Source organism: Lactuca saligna, chromosome 4 (assembly GCF_052625555.1).
Source record: "Lactuca saligna cultivar CGN05327 chromosome 4, ASM5262555v1, whole genome shotgun sequence".
Taxonomy (NCBI): Eukaryota; Viridiplantae; Streptophyta; class Magnoliopsida; order Asterales; family Asteraceae; genus Lactuca; species Lactuca saligna.
The window spans coordinates 141,237,937-141,262,339 of NC_136420.1; the positions used below are offsets into that span (position 1 = coordinate 141,237,937).

Here is a 24,403-nt window from a genome sequence, read left to right on the forward strand (position 1 = left end):
CGAAAGTTTATAAAGCATGAAACTTAATGACGGGAAAAGTAAAAAACTTAAAGGAGACTTTATAGAAAGAAAGATCACCCTTACTTGCCACAAATGGTTGAAGACATCAACAACAAGATCAATCTGACCATAGAATCTACATGTTGTCTGATCATGACTTCAGTAGATGAACTACTGAAACGTAAGAATTGCAATTGAACTCTATTAGCATTTGAAAAAGGAATTAGGGTTCCAAAGAAGACGACGAAGGGTTAAAAAAAAATTTGGACCATTTCTCGATTTGTGTGTGTCATCCTTGCGCATGGGTCATGCTAATCTTCTCTGTATCATTCCAATTTTATCGGATGTCCCTAAAGGGACGACTATAGATGAAGAGCTTCGCCATATAGAGGAGTAGCAGGTTATATGGGACGACTCGAGTTCTAAATGAAGTAGTTTACTGTTGATGGTCATATATTCTCAATGTCTTTAAAATTAGGGTTAATGACTTAGTAGGGTAATAAGGTTTCCAGTTTGTCCGTATTAGGTCATTAGGTTTTTTTTTGTGCGTATTAGACCAATATGGTTGTTATTACCGTTTAGAAATAATCTTTTTTACCCGTTAAAACCGGTAAAATGACTATTTCTAAATGGTAATAACAACCATATTGGTCTAATACGCACAAAAAAAAAACTTAGTGACCTAATACGGACAAACTGAAAACCTTATTACCCTCCTAAGTCATTATCCCTAGATGTTAATGGTGTTATGTTAAATACTTACATGTTATTAAATGAAGACTTGGTGTAAGTACATAATGAGTTAAGTACTAGATTGTTAGGAGAATATTTATTGATGAAATTATGAGATAGAATGCCTATATGACAAGTGATATGTAAGATTATGGAAGGATCATAACATTCACATGAAAAATTATTAGAATATAGAAAGTTGATTCTTTCATGCATACGATGATGATTTATTCGGGAATGAGATTATGATTCCTTTGGGAACGAGAGGAGACAGAAGCACCAAAGACTTGGAGTAGAAGTAGATTTTATTTTTGGTATTCCTCGTTGCTTTAAATTGCGGTTATGATTCATTACAAACCCGATAATATCTTGCGATATAAAATGTTTTTGAGATTTAGAATTCCACAATTTTATAGAAAACTCTAATAAACCTCCATAATATTTAGATTGAAAATTTCGGGTTGTTACACCTATACCCATATAAAATAACATAATGGAATTTATTAAGTCCTGAAATTAATAACATAAGATTGTGATTTACCAAAGTAAAAGAATTTATTTTTAGGATAATGACTTGAAAGGTATCGAACTTTCAATTTTGTTAACATTTAATCATTGATTTTTTCGTGCTGGATTTATCCCTAAATTATTTGAAATTGTTCCGATTATATCCTTACAGTCGGTCATAAATATAAAATATAAACAATTTCAAACAATTTAATAATAAATCAAACACTAAAAAAAATGTCTAGATGCGAACAAAATTAAAAATTATTACCCTTTCAAGTCGTTATCCATCAAACTCATTGAAAATTTCGGATTATTATACCTATTCTCATATAAAATAATATAATAGAATTTATTAAGTCCTGAAATTAATAACATTAGATTGTGATTTACCAAAGTAAAAGAATTTATTTTTAGGATAATGACTTGAAAGGTATTGGAACTTTCAATTTTATTAACATTTAATCATTGATTTTTTTCGTGCTGAATTTATCCCTGAATTCTTTGAAATTGTTCCGATTATATCCTTACACCGATCATAAATATAAAATATGATCAATTTCAAACGATAAAAAATTCAATGTCTAGATGCCAATAAAATTAAAATTTATTACCCTTTCAAGTTATTATCCATCAATCTTATTGCTAAATTACAACGACCAGATTCGATACAATCCATTAATGTCATGCAATTGAAACTTTTCAAAATATGGATAAATAAATATGATCTTTAAAAAAACAATAACATTTAAATGAATTAACACCAAAAACATGATCTTCATGAGCCGCCGCAGGTTTCGCCCTTCCGGTCACTTTTCCGGCCGCTTTCTGAACCTAAAACCCTTCAATATCTCCATCACCTTGTTTTATATATAGATATAGGTGCACTTGCTTAATGATACTAATAACACTGTTCGTCCTCTAGACATCAAACAGTCAAATCTTCCTCCGACAAATTCTACCCTCAGCGATTGATTCCTGCATTGCCGGTGTTATATCTGTGCGCTTGTTTCTCAAATTTTCTCCTTTCAGAATTCATAAGGGTTTGATCTAGCTCTTTTGCAATATAAACAGCGAAAATTGTGATAGCTTGGTTTCGATTCTAGGGTTTTAGATTCGAACTACTTGGTTCTTCGTGGAAAGCTACAGGACTAAATTCAAAAATCAGGCGGTGGATTCTGGAATTTGAGAGTGTGATTTCGTTTTCGTACATCGTCAGCTGCTTCCGGCGATAAAGTTGAGTTGTTCTTATGTGATATATAATATTCTCGTTCTTCTAGGGTTTTTGTGAAACTGTGAATTCTGGTTTGGAAGAGTCGTAATCTGAAGGGCATGGCGTCGTACAGACCATTCCCTCCACCGCCACCTCAATCAAAATTTGGTCCGCCAATACCTCCGCCACCCAATCAGACTTCCCTCCCACCTCCCCAACTTGCCCCTGTACCCCAACCGAGAGGAAATATGTTTTCGCAGAATTGGAGCTACCCTGCTTCGAGTTTTCAACCGGGTGTTTATGCCGCCCTTCCTAGACCCCCTGTTCCAAATCAGCAACAACAGTATTCATCGTATCCACCACCACCGCCACTAGAGTCCGCTTACCCACCACCACTACCTCCTCCTTCTCAGCCTGCACGACCTGGACAAATGTACTTTCCATCTTCTCAAAACCCCCTGCTTAATAACCAGCCACCGCCACCTCCACCTTCCTCTCCACCCACTTCTTCAATCCCTCCACCACCACCACCGCCCCCATCACAACCACCATCGCCTCCACCACCTCCGTCATCAGTCCCCTCGATCAATCAAACCAAGGAACATAGACAAGGTGACCATAGAAGTTCTTCCAAGCGCGATTCACACCACAAGGTTCCTTCTAGAGAACATGCCAAGCCTTCTGCTCTTCCTCCAATGCCCGCAAGAACATCAAAGGCCGAGACAGAAGAAGAGAGGAGGATACGCAAGAAACGAGAAATGGAGAAGCAAAGGCAAGAGGAAAAACATAAGCAGCAATTGAAGGAATCTCAAGATAAAATCCTTCAAAAGACTCGAATTTTATCATCATCTTCAATCAAACCACATGGCTCAATCAGTGGTTCACACATAGGTGAAAGGAAAGCTACACCTTTTTTGAGTGGTGAAAGGGCTGAAAACCGATTAAAGAAGCCAACAACATTTCTCTGCAAATTGAAGTGCGTATGTTATGACAACATCTTCAAATGCCTATATTTCTTTCCCTCTATAGATATAATACTGAATATACTTTTCACTTTTATGCTCTTTAAAGGTTCCGAAACGAGTTACCAGATTCAACAGCTCAACCAAAGCTTATGTCTTTAAGAAGAGACAAAGATCGGTACACATTCATAATCTATTAATCTTAACTTCTTTTTTTTTTTTTTGTATAATTTCTTCCATATCTCACCAATTGATGTTTTCAGAGCTGCTAAATATGGCATCACTTCATTGGAAAATGTACACAAACCTCAATTACACGTTGAACCAGATCTTGGGATACCTCTTGACTTACTTGATCTCAGTGTATACAAGTACTATACTCTATACTCTATACCTCATTCTACTCTCTTTCTTTATTCTTTCCAATCGATTAACTCTCACAAATCTCCATTTTCTCCCTGGATTAGTGCTCCAAAGAATGAAATCCTTCATGTTGCCCCTGAGGATGAAAAACTGTTGCAGGAAGATGTTTCTGTGACTCCTATCAAGAAAGATGGATTAAAAAGAAAGGATCGCCCTACAGATAAAGGGATGTCTTGGTTGGTTAAGACACAATACATATCTCCACTTACCACAGATGCAACTAGACAGGTTTCTATAAAGTTTTTTTAGTTTTTTTTTTTTTTTTTTGGTTAAAATGTAACATATTTTTTTTCTTGAAATTTACAGTCTTTGACAGAAAAACAAGCAAAAGAACGTGAAACACGTGGACGTAACATGTTAGATAGCCTGAATAGCAGGTATTTTATAAAAAATAAAATTTATGGTAATAAGTAATTTAATCTCTTGTGTATATGAATAAATTGAAGGCTGGATATGATGCTTAATTAGTTGTATTTTGAAAACGTGTATCAGGGAAAGGAAAATTCAAGATATTTTATCTTCTTTTGAGGCATGCAAATCACATCCTGTTCATGCTACTAATAAAAAGCTGAAGCCTGTTGAGATTTTACCATTATTTCCTGATTTTGAAAGGTAACAAGTTTTATAATAAATTATTAAGATATTGATTTTGCTAATTATGTCTGAATCAACAGGTGGGATGATAAATATGTTGTTGCAACTTTTGATGGTGCTCCAACTGCTGATTCAGAAAGCTATAACAAAATGGACAAATCTGTACGAGATGCTTATGAATCTCAGGTAAGATATTCTTAAGGTGGAAGGGTAATAACGTCATTTCACCACTTTTTGACTTTTTTTTTCTTCTTCTCCATTGAAGGCTATTATGAAAAGTTTTGTGGCAAACACCTCGGGTTCAGCTAAACCTGATAAGTTTTTGGCTTATATGGTTCCTTCAGTTGGTGAGGTAAAAAAAGTTACCCTTAATTCATTTATTAATTCTATTTTTAGCGTATAAATTTATATAAAAAAATATATATATTGCAGCTATCGAAGGATATATACGACGAAAACAAAGATATTTCTTACACATGGGTTCGCGAATATCACTGGGATGTATGTGAAAATTACAACTCTACCCTTGAAATTTTGAGTAACACAATAATCTGACGTGGCTTTTTTTTTTTTGGTGTAAAAGGTTCGAGGTGAAGATGCAGATGATCCAACAAATTATCTCGTGGCATTTGATGAATCCAAGGCTCGTTACATGGTATGCACACAAATATTTTTATTTATATATTTTTTAGTTGTGTGCTAATTTCTTATTGTTATATATTTATTTTTTCAGCCTTTGCCTACAAAACTGATGCTAAGGAAAAAGAGAGCTAAGGAAGGAAAAACGAGTGATGAGGTTGAACATTTTCCTGTGCCATCAACTGTGACTATAAGGCAAAGATCAACTGTTTCAATAGACATGAAAGAATCTGAGGTATTAATTTATTCATTTATTATTATTTTTATTATTGATTTGTTTGTAAATGGAAAATTTTATGTGGCTTGTATAGAGTTATGTTGGTTCAAAGGGGAGGAGTTTGAGATCTTCCAGGCATGAAAGAAGAATGGAGATGGAAGATGATGATGATGATGATGATGATGATAATGGTTACATGGATCAATCTAGTGGTGCTGAATATGATAATATGTCTGATTGATAATGATGATGATGATATTCAAGATGAAGATAACAAATCGAAGTACTTACACAAACAAGCTAGAGTTGTTTAGAATTGGATTAAGGAATATTTTTGTAGCATAACATATATTATATATATACCTGGTTGTTTGCCCATTTTGTGTTGAAAGTTGCAAACATTTAGTAATGTTAAGAAAGGTGTACATTACGAAGATGTTTTTAGGACACTTGTACAACAAGCATATTTAGATTTTTTTTTTTTTTGTTCTTTTTCTGTTCAACACTTGTACAACAAACATAACAAAAATGACAATCATAAATCATCATATTCAATGTGTCCCAATACTAATCATAATTATAAAATGTGGAAAATCAGAAATGAAATAAAAATATGACAACTTTCAAATATGAGATGCAAAGATGCACAAGTTATGTACATACACATTAGAATCCCAATTTTTTTTTCTCTTCGGCGTCTTTTAAATATTGAAAAAACTTTCAAATATGAAGACTTCTGGATGAAATTGAGGCCCTGTTTGTCGGATAACAAATTAATGTAATACAATCTTAAAAAAAATATAAATAAATAAAATAATGTAAATCTAACCATGCTTGGCGACATCTAACAGCTTCTTGACGTACACTTCTCTTAGGATCATCAAGTGCTCTTGATAATGCTTGTAACACCTGAAATCAATACAAAATTTCAAGGGGTAAAATCGGAAAAACAAAAAATTACAATTGAATTAAGTGATTAGTAGTAAAAACATCTGACCTCTGGTCTGAATGGATAAACCCTAGCGTAGGACACCTCTGACATGGCAGTCAGACACTGCACAGCTGTCTCACGTACCAACTGCATATTTCATAAACAAATAATTTAAATACTAATTTTCATTAATTATATAAAATGAGCTGAAAGTTTATAAAAATAACTCAACCATCATGTGTGGGTAGACTACAAGCTTGTTGATACACCTAATGATGATGTACGCATTTTCCACAATCACTTCTTCACCTAAACACAAGTAACATGTAAACGTTTAAATCTTTAAAAAAAAAACATAAACATTTAGGGAAATTAGAAAAAGCTAAAATCTCACCATTTTTATCAGTCAATATTCCTGATAAAACAAGGAGGAGGTTATATAAAATGTCCCGATTTTCAACATCTTCACTAAGGATTGTTAAACCATCTAGCATCAATGGAATAAGCTGTAAAACATAAAAAAAAAATTGCATCATTAAAATCCAAATATGCTTATAATAAAAACATATACACATTTCAGTTAACTTTAAAAAAAATAAAAATAAATAAATACTAACCTTCTTGGCTTCACCCAAAACAGCACTCAATGGAGCATTAGATATGACATGTACAAGTGCTCGATACTGCATGGATCTGTAATTTATCAAAAGTTCAAATTAAAAATTAAAAAAAAAAAAAAAAAAAAGTTAAATAACATCAAAAAATATTGATATATAATAACATACCTTGTAATTGGTGAAGAATCTGACTTCACGATTGATGATGATAAAATTGGCATCACTATACTGAATAATCGTTGCTTATACAACGGTTTTATAACTGAATTTAATCTTTTATTCAAACAAAACTCAGAATCACTCATCATAATACCAAAAGAATCTGCAACACTTGTCATTAAATCCACCATTTCTTGATGTTGAGGTGAATTTAAAATCAAGAAATCAAGAAAAAACTTGATCACATCTTTTACCTTTTCATGTCCCCTCATAAGCAACCCTTTTCCCATCCATGATAATCCAATAATTGCATTAACATTAGAGAATTTTATCAAGTGGCTAAATGTATTATCTATTGCTTCATTTGAAGGAGTTTTGTTGAAAAAGGATCCTAAAGCATGAGCTGATGAGGTGTGGCCATTTGTGAGAGATTCTGTGAGTGTTTCAAGGGTTATTTTGGGGTTTTTTATGTTTGTTTTTGGGTGAAGGGCGATTATGACTGAATTAAATAATGAGATAATCCACTCGTTTCTTGGTTGGAAGACTTTGTTGACCGGATTGGATTCGTTGACTTTGAAGGATTTTTCAAGAATCTTGATTTGATTCTCCACTGAACATGTTGCTACTGCATGCTTCATTGTGTTCATTGTTGTTTCTAGAAGCTTCTGATGCAAAAGAATACACATTTGTATAAAATTATGGGAAAATTACAGGAAAACCATTCCACTGATACTTTGTTTTTTTGACATTTTTCCAAATTAACTATTTTGACCTAATAGATGGTTAATTTAGAAAAGGGTTAATCTCAAAAAAGACCTTATATTTTGTGTTCTTCCCCAATTGAACCTCAAACTTTTTTTTTGCCTGAAAAAGACCTTGTATTTTTTTCATTTTTCCAAATTTGGCCCTTTTAGTCAATTTTTCTCCTTGTAAAATGTGAGGGCTTTTTGAGAAAAACTAAAAAAGTTGAGGGTTTATTTGGAAACATTAATAAGGTTGAGGGTTTTTTCGGAAAAAAAATACAAAGTTGAGGGCTTTTCGGAAAAAATGAAAAAAATACAAGGTCTTTTTCAGGCAAAAAAAAAAAGTTTGAGGTTTAACTTTAATCCGAAAAAAACACAAAATATAAGGTCTTTTTTTAGATTAACTCTTTAGAAAATGCCTGAAATCTTTATGGTTTGATTGGATAAATAAAGTAACAGTGGTTAAATTAAAATATAAAACTGCACAAATATAACGATGATTATCTATTTTTTTGTGATTTGCCCTTTAAATTATCCAACATTATCATAAAATTTTGATTTAATGAAGGTGTTCTTGCAATGTGAACACAAAAAAAAAAAAACTCACTTTTTCCACAAGGGTGTCATAGAAAAGTGTGTTATCTTCAATTTCATCCCAAATCTTTAATGCAAAATTTGTTGCCACATCATCAGAATCTTTGATATTCTGAAACCATGGAAGAATCTTGTGATCATAGCATTCCAAAAGAATCATTGCATGTTCAACTGACTTTGAGTCTCCATCAATCTATAATAAAAAAAAAATAAAAAATCCATTAATAAAACAGAACAAGCAATTCCAATAAATCCATGAAATACTGAAATATACCCAAGATTTGTGTAAACTTGTAATGATAGTTTTGTTCAGTTCTTGAACAATCTTCATCATATATTTAAGATTAATGATGCCAATTTCAGATACTGATTTCACTTTGAGTGAAAAGGGCATTGTTGAATCATCAGAAGACAACAAATCCACCATTTTGTCAACAATAATAGCATCAAAGCTTGGCATTTTTTCAGAATCTTGAGATTTTTCAATAAATGACCCGATTTCAGTTAATGAGTCTAATATGGAGCTCCATAGAGATGTATTGTTGAACTTGAGGATAATAACTGAAATAAATTCTCTCAAAATATTCTCAAATGTGGATTTTGATACAGGCGAAAAACTTCCAGGAAATGAAGCTAAAATCTTCAAACCCCTAACTGCAAAAAAGTTTTAAAGGGCATTTTAGGAATATCACACCACTAAAAAGGAGAATAGAAAGAACAGCAAAGTAATGGAATTAATCAGATAAAAAAAAGTTACCTCCAGATTGAGTGTAGGAATCCTCATTGCTTTCATTCATACTTTTTACAAAAGAAGAAATCAATGAATCACAGAAGCTATGAAGCATGATACACCATGTCTCATTGTCATTATAACTCACTTCATCATTTTTCATAACCAAAATTCTGCAAGCAGCTAATAATTCAACACAGATATAAAGGCACCCGAATTTAGGTTTTTCAGAAGCATAATCTTTCTCCAAACCATTTACTAAACCAGAGAAAAAACTCTGAAAGATTGCATTACAAGAAGCCATGGAAGCTGCAGATGAAACATGTAAAATCTGACCAATTGAGTTTAATCTTTGCTGATCTGGCATTGGAGAATCGTCATGATTGTTATAATTTGAGAGGGAGTTCAAGGTCATGTTGATGTCTGCATCCTTTAGGATTAAATTTACAAATACGCCATTATCTTGTTGAATGAGATTTTGTAGAAGAACAAGAGCTTCGGATGCTATTTTGTTGGAATTAGATTGATCTGATGTGAATATTGCATCTTTTAATGATGACCAAAGAGGTTCAAGATGTTGTAGCATTCTGTGGGGTCCATATTTAAGTGTGCAGTAGCTAAGATACTTCAAAGATTCAACCTGTGAGTACAAAAGTTGTTAAAAAACTGATTTTTCTTTAAAAAAAAACATCCGGTTTTAAGTTTTCACTAACCTTTGATGATGGAAGAGATGAAGAAAGTTTCTCAAGAAGTAATGGAATGGCAAATGGCTCAAAAAGGGGAGTAGATGCAAACGCCAGCTGTTAATGAAATAAGTTAAAAGGGAAAAATAAAGAAATTTAAGAAGTATAAGCAAAATAAATACTACTAAATACCATTAGTGCCCTTGAGAGCTCTTCCCTTTTCACATCATCTTCTCCTTTTGGCTGAAAAACGAATGTTAGACAATAAGTATATATATGATTTTACAAGATTTTAATAAGTAGACTCACGTGTGTAAAGTGAATTGGGAAATAAGATCCCAAAATGTTAAAAAGATCCTCAGCATAGCTTGTTAGTGAATTAGATGAATCTGGATACAAATGTGATAGCATTTCCACTAGATGAAAAGTGAGCAATAAACATTGTGGATCTTTTTCACCATCTATAGCTTCACAGATTACATAAACAAAGTCATCCTCCTACACAATTAAAAAAGAAAAAAGTCAAACACAAAATAAATATGTATGCATGAATAGATTTTAAAAAAAAAAAAAAAAAAAAAAAAAAAAAGGTTACCATTGTCATCACAGTGTTGGGATAACAATCTATAAGGCATTCTAGAATCTCAAAGCAAAGCTGCAAGAAAAATCATAGCAGAATATAAAGATTTGGAAAAATGATAATGAAAAATCAAAAAGATTCTTTAATGTTCATCAATGTCACCTTTCTGTCATGTTGACCTAAAGATTGAACTTGTAGATTTTGCATGAATGATTGAGCAACTGCAGTTGCATCACTGCTGCTGATGTCACCTTTCCTTCTCATTAGAGCCAAACAACCAACAAGTGCACCACGTAGTGCTCTCCAATCTGACTGATATTGGAAATTTATATCAAATTTAATATTTGTTTGTGTTTAAACTTGTAGGTGTGTAATGTATATACACATTATAATACATCTAACGTAGGGTGTTTCTTTCCATTTAATAGATAGTTAACTAAACTTACCAGTCTTTCTGCAAAAAACCCAATCAAACTATGTATTGTTGCATTTTCTAAAGGCTTTGATGATATACGTGTCAACAACTCTGCAAGAAGGAGAATGCCTGAATGACAAGGTAACATCAATCATGAGATTAGTGAAGCAAAAATGGGATAATCTTGCAGTATAACAAATTTAAATTTCCAGGAAGAAAGAAAAGGTAAGACAAATTCACTAGCAAACTTGTATCAGAACATTATAAGCTGATTTAAAAGTTCACAATCACACTTAGTTGTCGTATGACATGATCATAAGACAACTTCTTTAGTCTCTAGGGATTAAGCACACTGAATCCATAAATCATTCACAATTTTCTTGGTCTCCACTGACAATGGGCCTAGGTACAAACGGAGGGAGCCAAAACTAGAACACCTTGATTATGCCAATTAGATATTATATATATGAAGTTATGAACACATTAAAATTGGTAAAATAACTAATTACTTGGACTCAGTATAGTAGCCTTTGTGAATACACAACTGAATCATCTTGATTTGGATACAATAAGAGATAAAAGAGTAATCACCTCTAGCACGAATGATGTTGTCTGTAGTAGTTAAATACATCCCCATTTCTCTTACCTGCACGTTGAAAAGGAATGCACTTTAATAATATCAATAGGAAAAACAGCACCAAAAAAAGAACAAACAGACAAAATTGATTACAAGAAACGAACCAGTGATTCCAGAGTTATAATATCATTCATCACGAGCTTCGCAATTGCATCTAAACTTGCATCCTGAAATCAATAATTAGCTTCAGTGAGAACTCTTCGTATAAGTCAATCAATCAATTAGCACGGAAACTAGCGACGAACCAAAAAAAAAAAAATGAATGTAAAAGTTAACCTGTTCAGCCGGAGATTTAGACGACGACGAATCGACATACGTTTCGATGTGCTTAACACAGTTAATCGTAGTTGAATCCCCCATTGGCAGATTGGGTTGTAGCTGACTGCAACGGCTATTGTTCAAGGGTTTTAAGGGTTTTGCTTTTTCAAGAACACCTTGTTGTTGGGGGGATTTTGATACATAAACCGCGAAAAAAAAATGTATCAGTCTATTTCATCAAATAAATAGAATTTTGAGAATTATAAATATTTAACATAAATGATTTTATTGAAGATATCGTAAAGAATATGGAACATACCATAATCTTACAGCATTTCACATTTTCACTTGTATTATTTTTGTTTGGGATTTTCTAATATGTATACAGAGGACAAATATAAGAAGTATTAATTAATCACAATTATTATTATAATTAAATGTAAAATGTATTAATTATAGAGATTATTAATAAATTTTATATTTAATTATGATAATATTTCTTACAATTGATGTGTTTAACATTTAATTATGGTAATAATTGTGATTAATTAATACTCCTTATATGTGCTCTTAGAGTACATATTAGAAAATCTTTTTTTGTAATAGCATTTGACTTGTGTGTATTTAGTAAGGATTCCAAATCACGTATACCATTTCGTAACGTATATTTGTATGTAATACCTTTTTGTTTGTATAAATGAATTTTGGTACAATATATTATTTAATCGACACAATGGCGTCAATAGATATTAAACTTTTTAAAAGTTTTAAATTAAGATTTTGCCCCGTTTTTTTACATATGTTGAATATATTTATGTTTAATAAATAAAAAAGTGAAAATAACGGAGTGGATTTAAGTAAAACGGAAAAGGCCTTGTTTACTTAAGTGAATAATATTTCAAAAGTCATTAACTTATTACTAAATTAAAAGAGGTAACTTATGTAAAGTTGGTTATTTAGCTTTGAAACTATATAATTTATCCTTTTTCCTAAAACCTTACGTTATACATAAATGCCCATTGATCATCATTATGCAATTGATCATCTTTTGTTTTTTACTTCACCAAAACATCCAATAATATTTATAACATATACCAATGCAATGCTAAAAATGTACACAAATCTGTTTATGAGAATCGCTTGGAAAGCTAAATAAAAGAGAAAATAATATGAAAGTTATATGTGATAAGTGAATTGTTTTTTACTATTTCTTTATGAGTCTCGTTGGGCATAAAGAAGAACACATGTGTATGGATTTCATGACATATAGTTGCGAGCTTTAGTACCAAAGTTGTCATATTAAAGTAGATATGGTTTTCGTTTGACACAACCTTATATTGAGCATTTTATTTGGTGACTTTGAAAACCAGAATAGCGTAGACCACTTTTTCTTCCAAAATAGTTTCGTACTTATTAATTTGGTTCTTCTCGATGAAAACATGAATCGATTCACCCTAACAATATGTAGACAAACAATTCAAATGTCAATTTATTTGACATCATAATTATGCATATATTCTAAATAACTTAAAAGAAAACATATACAAAAAATATACCTTATTATCAATAAATACCATCCTCAAACCTATTATATCGTTTTCATTCTTATGATCCACCACTTCCCACATCATACACAATCGTACCTGAATAATCCAATCCTTTTTTGATGGATTAAGCTCATTTATCTTAGTGTATGTCATCTATGTTGGGTTTTATTCAAAAATAGTCTATAAAAAACTACAAGTTTATCAATAAAAACATTAAATTTTGAATAATAATAATAATAAAATCATTTTATACCCACCAATGATCATTTTGCAATCATGGAAAGATTAAAACAACCATAGATAGATATAAATAAATAAATAAGTAAGTAAATAACCTACAACCTTTGAAGACTTTGATTCATCTCGAGAGGTTGGAAGTTGATGAAGATAACAACAACACAAAGGAGAGTTCCTCTATAAGTATACATCAAGCAAGGGTAAGACACTAAATATGCAAATCTTCACTTATATTAAGCACATCTTAAGCCTTAAAGAACTTATGACAAATAAGCCTTAAAGGATAAGTAACTTAGAACACTCAAACTACACAACACTTTGCAAGTGAGAGGAGAGGGGAGAAGCATGAGAGCTCTCAAGTTTGAGCCAAAAAGAAGAATAAAAATAGCTAGTTTTTGTCTCTTACTCTTCTTTATATACTTGCACTTATATCATGCAGCCGATACTTTCAAAAAAATGAAATCTAATTCTCCTTGCTAAACTAGAAATGATCTCTTACGACTAGCATTGCGATTCACGCATCTCGCACTTATATGCAGCATGATATGTGTAAGTAAGAGCCAAGAAAGCAAGCAACCCATACCATGCATGGTAGGGACGATGACAATGAAAGAGAATGAGAAAATGTGTCTAACACTCCATTCTATTATTTAAATATACACTTTATTTAACTAGTAGACTTCCACAAGTCCAAAATAATGTACACAATCTTTTAATCATAATATATGATTATATATAACTAGTTATACTCTAGTTTTATTATTTCATACTCTAGTGTTGATTGGATTTATTTATAATAAAATTACTAAATAATAATCAATCAGTCACAACTTGCTATTAGGTGTAATCCTATAGTGTCATAACTAACATTTTAGCTATGAAATTTTGTCTTCATGTAAAATCAACTCTTGTATAGTTTGTAATCTAAATTGATGTCATGTATTGTGTTCATTCAAAATCAACCATTTGAATTAAAATCCACTCGTGAAGTTCAAAAACTAATTAACTACATCTCATGTACTCAACTGTGGGTTTGAAACCCTAATATCCCAGTTCAAACATTTTAATGGACCATGAATCATTTTATTGGGCCTAATGGATCAATAAACCCTCAACTTGATTCTTTTAAGCTAAGAGTCTTTAATTAGGCCCTAATTGGACCCACATTCATTAAACAATAGCATTTTGGGCCATTCTACTTCTCATGGGCCTTATGGGCCTAAAATGTCTCACTTTGTTATCATAGGCCTTAATGGGCCGTAAATGGTTTCTTGAACATTAATGGGCCGAATACCCATTTTGTTCACCCTTTTGGGCCGTAAACCTATAAAAGGGCTCAATGGACTAAAATTTCCATATTAGACCCTATAACATTAGAATATATTCATTAATGGCCCAAATTAATTATTTTCTCATCCTCTTTACTCCATTCTCGGTTTTGATAAAAAAAAAGAGAAAAAATGGGAAAACCTTAATGAAGACACCTCATTATTAGCTAGAGGTCTTCCAAGTTAATTACCTCACATATTTCCATGATTAAACATTCTAAACCTTCATGTAATAACCAACTAGGTCTTTCTCTCCCTCTCTCTCTCTCTCTCTCTCTCTCCTCTTGTCTATTTCTCGGTCAAAGCTAATTCCCCACCATCATTCTCACTTTAAATTTCTTCAAACACCTCTCTGTAACATCCTGAAATACAGGTAAAACTATTAAACCCTTCCATTTTATCAAGTTGTCAAGAGTGGTCCCTTGAGTTAATTCTTGTAGCAAATGAGTACGTTGGGCGTACTGTACTTATGTGCTTAATTTGGACGCGGACTCGCTTGGCTACGCTGGGCGTACCCAAGGTTACGCGGGGCGTAATGGGTCCAGATGCAAACCCTAAATGTTTGGCTTGTGTACTATTTAAAGGACGCTAAGGCTCATTTCTCAGCCTCCATATTAGAGAGTAAAACCCTAAGAGACAACCTTCCATCATCCATAACTTGAGTGTGTGTATTTTGGAGCTAAAAGTGTTTTGGTGTGTTAGTGAAGAAGAAGGAAAAGAGCTTGTGGAGGCCAGGGCTTGAAGTGCAAGGTTGGATCTGAGATCTTCAGAGAAAGGAGCTTCATCTAGAGGTATAAAGTTCAAAACTTTCCTCCTTATTTGGTTTGATGCTGCATGGACCATTTCTAGGGTTAAAAGTCCCAAAGGTGGAGACTTTATGAATGTAATGTGCTCCATGGACCTAGATCTGTCCCATTTCAGTTGTATTTGTGTTATAGATCCATAAAGTGTCTATCTTGGTCGTTGATATGAGGTCATGCTTGAGTTATGAGCTCTCTAGAGTTGGGAAGTGGAATATTATGAGTGATAGTGACTTTGTCCAGCCATGCAAAGGCTTAAAAGTCACCAACTTTATGGATTAAGAGGCTTAAAAGTGGTCAGATCTAGAAGTTGGACGTGAGTCTTAACTGTTTAAGACCCCAAAAGCTTAGAGTTTAAAACTAGGAGTTACGCGGGGCGTAATCTCAGTACACGCGGCGTAAGGGGTCGCGCACCCCGTTTCTGTGAAGACACCGGGTACGCCCAACGTACATGTTTGCTACGCGCAGCGTAACCCGGAGAGTTGACTTTTGTTGACTTTTAGGGTTTGGTCAATTTTAGGGTCTTGGAGCCATGAGAGGGGTAAAATGGTATTTTACCCTTCTGAGAGTACTAAGAGAGGGAATAGTCTATCCTTGAGAGATGTATTGATTAGAGTGTTTATTTCATATGATTAGGCGGAGGCTAGATCAGATTTTAAAATGAGGACACAAAGAATGTTAATAACAATTAACTTATATAAAAAAATTAGTTTACTTGAATTAATAAAGATCATTAAATATGAAAGGCAACAACTCAAATGACAATTTTAAAGTAAATTACATGAATGGTTCATGAATGGTCCCCATGGTTTAGGGTAATTTGTGCATTTGATCCCTAACTTTTTTTTTAAACTTGGAAGGTTCTTATTGTTTGTTTTTGTTACGCGCTTGGTCTCTGTCTTACCTAAAAAAACTATTTTGTCATTGTTTTTTTAATTTATTTAAATAAACATACCTCCAACCCCACCATTTTTTCATATTTAAATAATAATTTTTTTAGGTAAGACAAAGACCAAACACGTAACAAAAATAAACAGTAGAAACTTTCCGAGTTAAAAAAAATTAAGTTAGTAACCAAGCGCACAAATTACCCCAAACATAGAGACCATTGGTGTAATTTACTCCATTTTTTATAAAGTTGAAGGGTTAATATTATTTACAAGTTGAGTTTAAGGGAGAGAGTGAAGCAAAAAAGAATTTATGATGACCTTTAATGTAACTTTCCAATTGAAAACTTTTTTCTCTCTATCACCATTTGGTCAATGACTTGCGGAGCCGAGCTCGGCATGCCGAGTACTCGGTCTGGTGTGCGCCGAACCCACACCGTCTAGCCTTATGGGTTGTAAAGTGGCGACGTCTGTATGACTCTTAACCGCTCGTTGGTGATATATCCCGGTCCTTTTATTTTGGCAAACGATTGGATCAGTTGGTGTATCATCTTTCATTTGGGTTACATAAAAAAGAAAAGTTTTGATATAGCTGTTCTCACAATTTTATTTTATTATTTTTTTTTTTTTTGGCAATGCTTGCTTTTTTTTCAATCCACGAAGCCGAGGAAATAAATTATTTTTGATACACTTGTTGCTGTTTTTTTAATTGGATTTCAAGTATATGAACAACAAGACTGTATTCAATACTCGCAATAGAAAATTATAATATATCATACAAGGCTCCTTAAGCTAATCTATCCACACAATTCCGTAAAACATAGTCTTAGATCGGTTTGTCATTTCAAACTTCACACGGCTTAGTTTTAGCTTCATATCGGTCTCAATTCTCATGATTTGTATTTGAAAAAACGATCTTGACTAGGTCTTGTTTCAGTCTAAACCAGTCTTGGACCACTAGGAACGGTATCATCAATCATTTTTCCCCCAATAAATCGTCCTAGTAATAACACCCATGGTTCGAAGCATTTTAATCTTTCTTGTATTTTCTCATTCCAAGATATTAGCTATCTAATTCAAAGTTTACATATTCATTTTGGTTTCACCTTAATAGAATAAATATTGTATAATTTTAAAGTTTAATATTCTTGAACAGTCTTGACCGCTATGACCAAAAAAAGACCCTATCCCTTGAATCCTATTTTGTTCACATCTATTTTACAAATACAAAGGGATCTTACTTTTCACCCAAAAGGTTAAATGGTATTAAACTTCTTATCAATTATGGATTAATTTCACCCAAAAGATATATTTCCTTAATTTTTTTATAGCTTAAAAGGAACATAAAACACGAAATCGAGGGGAGATTCAACTTGTAAACCTTCATGGTCAAAAAATTTTGCAAGTAGTTTATAAGAAGGGAATACATATTTGGAAGATTCATTCAGTCATCACTACAGACCTCTTCCAACAACTCCATAAACCCTTTACAGTCATTACTACTAGTAGTAGTAGTAATAGTCTGTCCATGTCCACCAACAGATGCTTTGAACCGAAGCTCATGAGCTGTTGCTGCTTCAAATCTCATCCACAATTCTTTCTTTAAAGTGTTCTCCCCAACACGCTTCCCTCTTAAAACCGTTGTGTCAAGATCCTTACACATTGGCGTACTATCAACAACTCCTAAAAAAAAAAAAAAAAAAAAAAAAACATAAATACATCCACAAATTTAAAATAAAATAAAAAAAAGGCATCGGCCCCACTTCCAATACATAAAATAAATCACACACGGATATCCACATGTCATCCTATTATTGTTTTTTTTTTCTTTTGTCAAAAATTAGTTATAACTTAGATTACTAAAATGGTCACTTTTGGACTTTTGGTTCACAAAAGAACCACAATTTTCAACTAAAGCCTACCACTTTGGCCAAAAGTGATATTTTGGTGAATATCATTTATTTTATTGAAAAAACCTAAAACTTTGTATTTTTTTTTTCTCTATAAATATTCGAATACTTTCATAAACTTTTTTATATTTCTTATAATCTAATAAAAAATAACGAAAATAATAAAAGTTTACTTTCTTCTGAAACAAAATAATATTTCATTTCCATCTTATGATCTTAAAAATAGTAAAAGTAGATTACAAAATACAAATAGTAACGTTTTCTAACAAAATACTAGGTTGAATTTGGTTGCCAATAAACCAACAAAATTTAAATGGTTGTGTACACGTGGAGGAGAGAGAATAAAATCAAAAACAAAACTTAATTACAAAAAAAAAAAAAAAATACGTACCTTTATCGAGAGGCTTATGGAAGTTTATTTCAACATCTTTAATCACAACTTTATCATCATCACTAGGCTCCAACAAAACACAAGTCTTAGGTGGTGAAATACACCAATTTGGTGATGCTTCAACCGCTTTTCTTGAATTTCCCATTTTATCCCCATGTTTAATTCCAAAAAGCTCTGGATATTTCAACCCTAAATGTCCATAACCTTGACTAATACTAGAAGAAGAAGAAGCTTCAGAATCTCCACCACCAATGATTCCATTCTTAACACTCCCATTAGTCTTCTTGCAGTGTTCAGAAGCAGGTTCTAGTAATATACAAGACTTCGGTGGTGACATCTTTAAGTATGGAGTAGAAACAATGATAGAATTATTATCATTATTAGTAGCATTCTCCCTTTTTAACACCTTTTCAGGTGAAGAAAATTCACTGGTGGCAACAGGAAGATCATTGGTTATGTTCTTGAATACTGATTTGGATGATTTCTTTAGTTTGGATGTGAATGCTGAAGGTTTAGGCAAAGGGGTTAGCATGAAAAGGCTTCTACCACCTTCTTGAGTGCACTCAGCATGCCATGATACTAATGGTGAAGGAGAAACCATGAAATCGAGTTTGTATGATTCTTGGTTTTCAAGAGGTTTGTTTATAGAAGGAGATGGAGGTGTTATCTTCTTACTTGTTGCTAGAATTGTTTGTAACTGATTCTTGGAGATTGTAGTATCATTGGTTGAAAGAAGTTTCTGGAATCTTGGAATCCATGGCTGTGTTTGGGAAATCAATGAAGAATGTTAGAATGATACACAATGGGTAGTGAAAATATTGGGTATGTGTACCTTTAGTGATGTTTGCATATTGTTCAATAGGTGAGCAAAAGATTCAATTTCTTTCTTGTTCCTCACTTTTTGTTCCAATGCTTGTACTACAAGTTCATCGATCTGCACATGAAGGTTTGAGTCATTCAGAAGTTCATAAACAAAACAGAATGCGTCAATTGTCAGAAACAGTATCAAATTGGAATCCCAGAAAGTTGGTGTTGAAATTGGAATCATAATTGTAACCCTTTATCTAGAAAATTTACTTTTCAAGCAAAGAAGTGTCTACTCTATCTCACACAATCACAATCGAATGTTCAAGTTCAATACAGGTGCAGAATGAACCAAGTCTCTATAAGTTTTTATCAGTCATATGACATGGTTAATTAGCCTAAATTTATGCCATCAAAGTTCACCCTGGTGTTTATCACTCACAAAATTAGTCCAGCTTCATGAACTAATAAGTCTACTGTTAGTTGAGACGAAATGAAGGGATATAGAACTAGAACACGATAAAACCTCTCTTGAATGTGAAGATATGATGTAAAACCTACATCGAGCGATAAGAAACGCCCAATTTTCAAAAAGGAACATTCAGAGTGCTTAAATTTTTGGTCAAAACCCTTGATTTAATCATCTGGGAAGTTGTTGCGAGTATAATATAAACATTGTTCTCAGAAGTTGAAAGTTACCTGGTGAATGAGGACGGAGAGATCGGAGTGAACAAGGAGAAGTCGATCGAGTGGGTCTCGGCTTGCGGCGTCGCCGCAAGTCGTAACCGGATCTTGCTGTTGGGTATCGGCGTTCGATTTCTGAATTACCGGATTACGAACGGAAGATTTGAAACCGCCATTTGAGACGTCTCTGAGAGGCTTCCTCGTCGATCTGGCTTTGGATTTGACGTCGGCGATCTTTGGCATTCTTCTCTTCTCTTCTGGTCCTAACGGTAACCTGAGCGAGCGATTCCCTCTTCTCTGTTATTTTCGAGTTTTCAAATCTTTGGATTTTCGCGTATCATTAGTTCCGGATATTGCCCACATTCCTTACATTTATATTCAAATTTATTTTCGATTAAAAACTTCAAATTATATTATTTTATATTTTTATTAATTTCTATTATATATAACTTAAGATGATTTTTGGCGATTTGTTGCAGAGAATATTTTTCTAGGCTACGTGGCGCCCCTAATCGGGTTTGATCCGGGAATAACAATCTCTAAGGGAGGAGGGAGTCGTTCCCATTGAACCCACCGAATCCACTGAACCCACTGCCACATAAGCTTTTCTCTTTGATTTTTCTTCATCTTTCCGAACCCACAACACACAAAAATCCTATCTTTTTCAACCCACTCAACCCGCTCAATTAAAAAAAAATACTAAACAACTAATGTACAAATCTTAAAACATATGGTACAAGAGAAAATGGGAGAGAGAAAATAGAGAGAGATGATGAAGTGGGTTCGTGAAACCAATTAAACAACCCGCCAAATAGGGAGTGGTACCGGCAGTAACTCTATTGCTAATTAAGATTTTACCTTGATTATTTTGTATATTTTTTAATTAAGTGGGTTGAGTGGATTGATAAAGATAGAATTTCCGTGTGTTGTGGGTTCGGAAAGATGAAGAAAAATCAAAGAGAAAAGCTGATGTGGCAGTGAGTTCATTGGGTTCGGTGGGTTCAGTGGGAACGACTCCCTCCTCCCTAAGACAACCTTCTTTTTCTGACATGACGTTCATTTAGGAGTGATCATTCGGTTGGTTGTTGTTACAAGTTATGTTTGACTGTTTATGGTTGTTCACATATTGTGCTATTCTTGTGCCTCCCAGATGCATTATAACCAGATTGTTCATATGCTTCTTTATTGATTTAATGTATAATTGTTGGATCATAAAATACTCTACAATAATGAATGATAGTTAGCTTAGAATGTTCACTTACATGAAAAACATATTCCTCCACTAATATATAAAATAAAGGTGTGTGTTCATTTGTAAGAGTACACCTATGTAGCACATAGTTTAGAAAGAGTTGGTTCCAGGGCCGACCCATGGGTCAGGCAAGCTGGGTGACCGCCCCAGGCACCCAAATACCAAAAGGCCTCCATTTTATATGGTTATATAATGACTTCCCATTAATTTTAAGCCTAATTGACTAATTTTTCAAAGGCTAAGTCCTCAAATCAGGTGAGGCGCTGAGTCCAAAAAAAAGGAGGGTGAGTGAGAATTAACCTACCGTGCGTTTCCACTTTCCAAGGCGTCAACATCTCTCTGTTTGTATGGAAAATCCATATATTGTCTGATTCTCCAAAAGGCAACTCAATGGTTAGTAATAAGTTCCGTCTTTTATTTCTTAATTCTTATTCAAGCTAATCGTTTTCATTTCTTATCTTTTCTGAATTCTTCCACAACACTGGGCACACCAGAGGAGTTTAGAAAAACTAGAACTCTAATAATTGATTCTTTCTCTCTCTCGTTTTTTTTTTTTTAGAAATAACCAAGTTATTCACTTATTATATAATATATTAATTCTCATAAACCTTATGAATAGTATGCTTTAGATGTTTTCGAAATTTGCCACAAAAGTTTTAAAAGTTCTCACTTTTGGTCCCTGTTTTTTTACTAAATTGGCGGTTTTAAATGTAAGAAAATAAATATTGACAAGCGGTCATACTATAAGGACCTTTCTGCAAATTAATGTTTCAGTTTAAAAAAAAAAGGAAATAGAAGCAGGTTTTTTTCACCAAAAATAGTGTAACATCCCAAAATACGACCCAAATTTTTTTTGTTTAATCATTACTAAAATCATTATATCAATACAATCAAATAAAAACTCATACGTTAATGTATCAAAACCATAACAAAGTATCACAAGAAAACTGTATCAAGACTGTATCAAATCATATCAATGAAAAGCTAAATCAACTCCTAGGATAAAAACTAAAGCCGTGGTGTGTGAGATGCCATCATCCCGAGCTCTTCCTTTTACTTGCGGAAGTACCTGAAACCAAAACTGAAACTGTAAGCACGAAGCTTAGTGAGCTCCCCCAAACTACCACATACCATACAATAACATATAAACACATACTGGGCCTTGCCCACTGCATCAGACCGAAGTCCGGAAACTACATCGGACTGCAGTCCGGAACTAACTAGGGCCTTGCCCACTGCATCGGACCAAAGCCCAGAACTAACTGGGACCTTGTCCCCTGCATCGGACCGAAGTCCGGAACTAACTGCATCGGATCGAAATCTGGAACTGACTGGGACCTTGTCCCCTGCATAGGACCGAAGTATTGAAACTGACTGAGCATAACATGGCATAACATAAACATATCAACTAGCATAAGCACATATACTGCATACTGCATCGGACCGAAATCCGGAACACATAATACAAAACATACTTGAATCACAAAGACATCAAGCAATCTAACTATTGCATCGGACCGAGGTCCGGAACTACTGCTAACTAAATGGGCCGGCATTGTGGCCGTAGACTCGTTCCTACTGGAAGGAAGACTCACCTCGTAGTCTAGCTGCTGAATGAACTGCTCTGGAATCTGTCTGCTGCTGCTCCGGTTTCACCCCGGCTACAATTTCCATAAGTACACTCAATCAAATACTGATAACTATACTGAGGGTAAAATGACTATTTTACCCCTGGTCAAAGTCAACATATAGTTGACCTGACTCGTCGAGTTGGGCCACCAACTCGTCGAGTGTGACAATCGTCAATCTTGAGTCAAGTCAAGTCATCAAGTCAAACCGGTCAACTCGATTAAACCTTGTGTATTAGGGTTTGTGTTATGTACATACTGTATAACTTGCTATATTAATGGGAAAACATCACTTGGGAAAAGTCTTGTGTTAAAAATTCTTGAGCCTTAGTGCTAATCAATGAACTAAACTGATAAAAACCATGTTACATACTCATCGAGAGTGTGTAGGATCCTTAATCATGACTTAACGGGACTTAAGAACCTTGCATTGCGGGGCAAACACTCACAATTGTCACACATGGAACCTCCCTCAATCGTTTTCACTCTATCTCTCTCTATGAAAAATCTCTCCAAGTATGTGAAATCTCTCTCAAATATCTCTTTGTATGAGAAATCTCTCCAAGAATGTTAAATCTCTCCCAAATCTCTCCAAGTATGTGAAATCTCTCTCAAATATCTCTTTGTATCAGAAATCTCTCCAAGAATGTCAAATCTCTCCCAAATCTCTCCAAGTATGTGAAATCTCTCTCAAATATCTCTTCGTATGCGAAATCTCTCCAAGAATGTCAAATCTCTCCCAAATCTCTCCAAGTATGTGAAATCTCTCTCAAATATCTCTTTGTATGAGAAATCTCTCCAAGAATGTCAAATCTCTCCCAAATCTCTTCAAGTATGTGAAATCTCTCTCAAATATCTCTTTGTATGAGAAATCTCTCCAAGAATGTCAAATATCTCCCAAATCTCTCCAAGTATGTGAAACCTCTCTCAAATATCTCCTTGTATGAGAAATCTTTCCAAGAATGTCAAATCTCTCCCAAATCTCTCCAAGTATGTGAAATCTCTCCCAAATCTCTCTCAAAAGTTTCCCGTAACTTTTTAGAATCATTCGGGTCATTTCGACCCTTAACCGGGTCAAAAACGGCTTAAAACGGGGTAAAAACGAGAAAAATGGACCTTAGGAACCGAAACCCTTCTCAAGGAGCCGAAGCTCCTTAAGGCCAAGACCTAGGAACCGAAAGTAGCAAGGACCGAACCGAGCCTCTGTTGGCTGAACCCGGAGGACCGAACCCCTGTAGCTGAGACCGAGTCTCGGTCTCTGTCGCTTCTCTCGTCTCTGTCGCTTCTCTCGTCTCTGTCGC

At 33.8% G+C, this 24,403-nt stretch overlaps 3 protein-coding genes and 1 non-coding gene across 5 annotated transcripts; 1 reads left to right on the forward strand and 3 right to left on the reverse strand.

Annotated features, from left to right (window-relative positions):
* Positions 1-257: 257 nt before the first annotated feature.
* On the reverse strand, positions 258-360 carry LOC145044391 (U6 spliceosomal RNA). Its single transcript, XR_013681346.1, has one exon. It is a non-coding gene; the product is annotated as a U6 spliceosomal RNA (small nuclear RNA).
* Positions 361-1,983: 1,623 nt separating this feature from the next.
* On the forward strand, positions 1,984-5,736 carry LOC145042888 (protein PAF1 homolog). The gene is made up of 12 exons (XM_078991401.1): positions 1,984-3,428; positions 3,524-3,592; positions 3,678-3,785; positions 3,882-4,065; positions 4,144-4,214; positions 4,330-4,449; positions 4,512-4,617; positions 4,697-4,783; positions 4,864-4,932; positions 5,015-5,086; positions 5,165-5,305; positions 5,382-5,736. Exons 1-12 carry the CDS (start codon positions 2,572-2,574, stop codon positions 5,526-5,528), a joined length of 2,031 nt encoding a protein of 676 aa, XP_078847527.1. The 5' UTR covers positions 1,984-2,571; the 3' UTR covers positions 5,529-5,736.
* A 71-nt stretch (positions 5,737-5,807) lies between these two features.
* On the reverse strand, positions 5,808-11,854 carry MET18 (ARM repeat superfamily protein). Of its 2 annotated transcripts, none has more exons than XM_078991400.1 (19): positions 11,653-11,854; positions 11,481-11,543; positions 11,331-11,385; positions 10,771-10,868; positions 10,487-10,636; positions 10,340-10,399; positions 10,054-10,242; positions 9,937-9,987; positions 9,775-9,861; positions 9,089-9,701; positions 8,606-8,985; positions 8,345-8,524; positions 7,004-7,656; positions 6,836-6,911; positions 6,613-6,724; positions 6,451-6,527; positions 6,285-6,365; positions 6,117-6,196; positions 5,808-6,041 (listed from the first exon to the last, which is right to left on the reverse strand). In XM_078991400.1, the coding sequence occupies exons 1-19, from the start codon at positions 11,734-11,736 to the stop codon at positions 6,008-6,010; spliced, it is 3,123 nt and encodes a 1,040-aa protein (XP_078847526.1). In that variant the 5' UTR covers positions 11,737-11,854; the 3' UTR covers positions 5,808-6,007. The 2 variants fall into 2 exon arrangements, with proteins under 2 accessions (XP_078847526.1, XP_078847525.1); XM_078991399.1 differs by having other exon boundaries at positions 7,004-7,659.
* A 5,935-nt stretch (positions 11,855-17,789) lies between these two features.
* LOC145042889 (uncharacterized) lies at positions 17,790-20,551 on the reverse strand. Its single transcript, XM_078991402.1, has 4 exons — positions 20,238-20,551; positions 19,567-19,668; positions 18,735-19,494; positions 17,790-18,116 (listed from the first exon to the last, which is right to left on the reverse strand). The coding sequence occupies exons 1-4, from the start codon at positions 20,463-20,465 to the stop codon at positions 17,878-17,880; spliced, it is 1,329 nt and encodes a 442-aa protein (XP_078847528.1). The 5' UTR covers positions 20,466-20,551; the 3' UTR covers positions 17,790-17,877.
* Positions 20,552-24,403: the final 3,852 nt, after the last annotated feature.